Source organism: Antrostomus carolinensis, unplaced genomic scaffold (assembly GCF_000700745.2).
Source record: "Antrostomus carolinensis isolate BGI_N321 unplaced genomic scaffold, ASM70074v2 scaffold10292, whole genome shotgun sequence".
Taxonomy (NCBI): domain Eukaryota; kingdom Metazoa; phylum Chordata; class Aves; order Caprimulgiformes; family Caprimulgidae; genus Antrostomus; species Antrostomus carolinensis.
Genome location: NW_010300167.1, coordinates 45151 through 47443, shown reverse-complemented (window position 1 = coordinate 47443; position 2293 = coordinate 45151). Strand labels below are relative to the sequence as shown.

General features: G+C 39.2%; 1 protein-coding gene across 1 annotated transcript in view; it reads left to right on the top strand.

The window, feature by feature from the left end:
• Nucleotides 1-89: 89 nt before the first annotated feature.
• The window catches only part of TNRC6A (trinucleotide repeat containing adaptor 6A), a 46679-nt gene continuing 44475 nt past the window's right edge, over nucleotides 90-2293 (top strand). Inside the window, exon 1 of the mRNA XM_029083765.1 lies at nucleotides 90-166. Coding sequence (XP_028939598.1) covers nucleotides 90-166 — 77 coding nt within the window. The remainder of the gene's footprint in view (nucleotides 167-2293) is intronic.

The following is a 2293-nucleotide window of genomic DNA, read 5'->3' as shown; positions in this document are numbered from 1 at the left end:
CCCTCCTGCCCAGCCGCCATATGGAGCCCGGGGCGGCTCTTCGCCCCGCGCCTGGGTTATTTTTCGCTTTGTGCTGCTTTACTGTTGACATGGAAACCAACCCCGCTTTCTGTTCCAGAGAATTGGAAGCTAAAGCTACCAAAGAAGTTGAAAGAAAACTAAGCAGGTAAGATACTCATTTAAATTCACTCCTGCAGTTCACAACAAGAGTTGGCCTTGGGCTAGAAATCATTGTGGGCTTTATCTGGATCTTTAATCTCATGTTAATTGTGAGGATAAAAAAAAAACCTTGAATTTGAAAATGTGCTCCTGTATTGCATAGAGAAATCTTTGCAATTTTAGTTAATTCTGTAGCATAAGCACCTTTTTAGCATGATTTCTTTGCATAGCAGCCATACCAGGTTCTATAATAGAATTTATTTAGTAGGGTCAATTTTTTTAAGAGAAAAATGACTTACTTTTCTGTCCAAAGTTGTAGTACTTAACAATAACTAAAAAAAAAAATTTAAAAAAATGAAGAGTTTGTTTTATTCCTGTACAGTTCAGGCAGATATTGTTGGGAAGCAAGAAATAGTTGGTTTTGGCAAGAAACTGGCTGTGAACTCAAATAAACTCTGTATTGCCGTATAACTGTTAGGTTTCTACCTCTTTTTCCACAAAGAGTTAAAGGCGATGAGTTTCCCATTCATATGTAATTTTTATTTGAGAACTTTGCAGATTGAGCAGTTCCTTTTTTATGTTACTTAGCTCCAGAGTTAAGAGTTATATCGAATTAAGAATTCTGTGCCAGTAACACACATCACTTTTGTGTTTAAGAAGTTATTTCTTTTGCACTGTTTATTTTTAGTACAGTGACTTTCTTGCCCATACCTGCCCTTTTCTGTTGTGTACATTCTTTGGTTTTGACTTTTGTCCTACTTTCTTTTTGTGTTCTTTTTCAATTAGGCCTTAAAGGGACTTTGGTTAGCAAACTTTTAACTTCTACTAGGACTGTTTGAAATATTCTGAATATAACTGAGAGAATATTAGTTTCTTGCTTTTTCTCTTTCATGCCTAATCAGTCTCCAGCTTCCAGACTGATTTGATTGCACTGTGAAAGCTGCTTGGCTTTCCCCTGCTGTCAGTGTGTGTCTTTCCTTTTTTCAGTAATGTGCTTAAGCATGAATAATTTTTCCTGTTTTATTGCTGAAATATATGAAATTTAAGAATGCTTAGCATGTTGCTTTGAAATACAGTGCCAGTGTCATTGTTACCTTTCTGTGGAAGGCGCTCGGTTCATACTCGAGGTAGAAGCAGTTTCAGAACTATATTGTTGTGTAGGTGGACAGAGTGCTGAGTTCAAAACAATATTCTGGTGCAAGTCTTGGTAAGTCAGTAGATCTCCACGTTTCTATGGCCCTAGAAGGGATCTCCTGGCAGGCTGGCAGGCGTGGCAGATGGGGACGAGTGAAAATAAACTGCAGAACTGCCAGAAGTCGGTGCTAGGTGGGAGCTGGGGACAAGGCCCGCTCAGTCCGTTCTGCGTGGAACGTGTCCCTGTGTTTTCTGACACAGGTGTATGTTTTATTCATTTAAAAGACTCGGAACTGGGTTTAAGTTAACAGGACTATAGCAGTTGTTTTCAGAAGCCTGTGTTCTAATTGGTTTATGTTCAGTGAGGGAGTTTTCATCACGTGAGCACCTAGCCTGATAGAACTGTGGCATGCCTGCTCTGGATAGGCCTGGTTCATTGTTTTACTGTCGTAGAACTCAACAGATAGCCCTCACTCTTTCTCTAATGTTATTATCTATGATCTTATTAAATTTGCAGTGGCCTAGTCAAATTGTAAAGGAGCAAATATCTTTTCCTGGGAAAGGTAAATATACCTGTGCTACAGATTTTCCTAATCCACAATTGCATAGTGTATATATAGACTGAAGCTCCATGGGACGTTGGCATTGCTCCACCTGTGTTCTGGAGTCACCTTTGGAGTTTATGTTTATAAATTAATGGGTAGCAAACATTCTTTTTTATCTTACAGGGAATGCTGGTCTAACCTGTGTGTTTGTGATAGGATAAGTGTTCTAGCTTCTACTACAGCTTATCCCCTGGGAGTGATGACTGTTTTAAACTCAGGATTAGCAATTTGGCTTGTTTGTCCTTTTGGAAAAGAATCTGCACTTGATCTGCATTCTCTTTAAAATCCATCCGTGCCTGGTCCTGTGCAAATATTCCTGGTCTCAAGAATAAGCCTAGTGCATGATTTGTGACAGTAATTCAGGTGAATCTATTGCAGACTGAACTGTTGCAGAA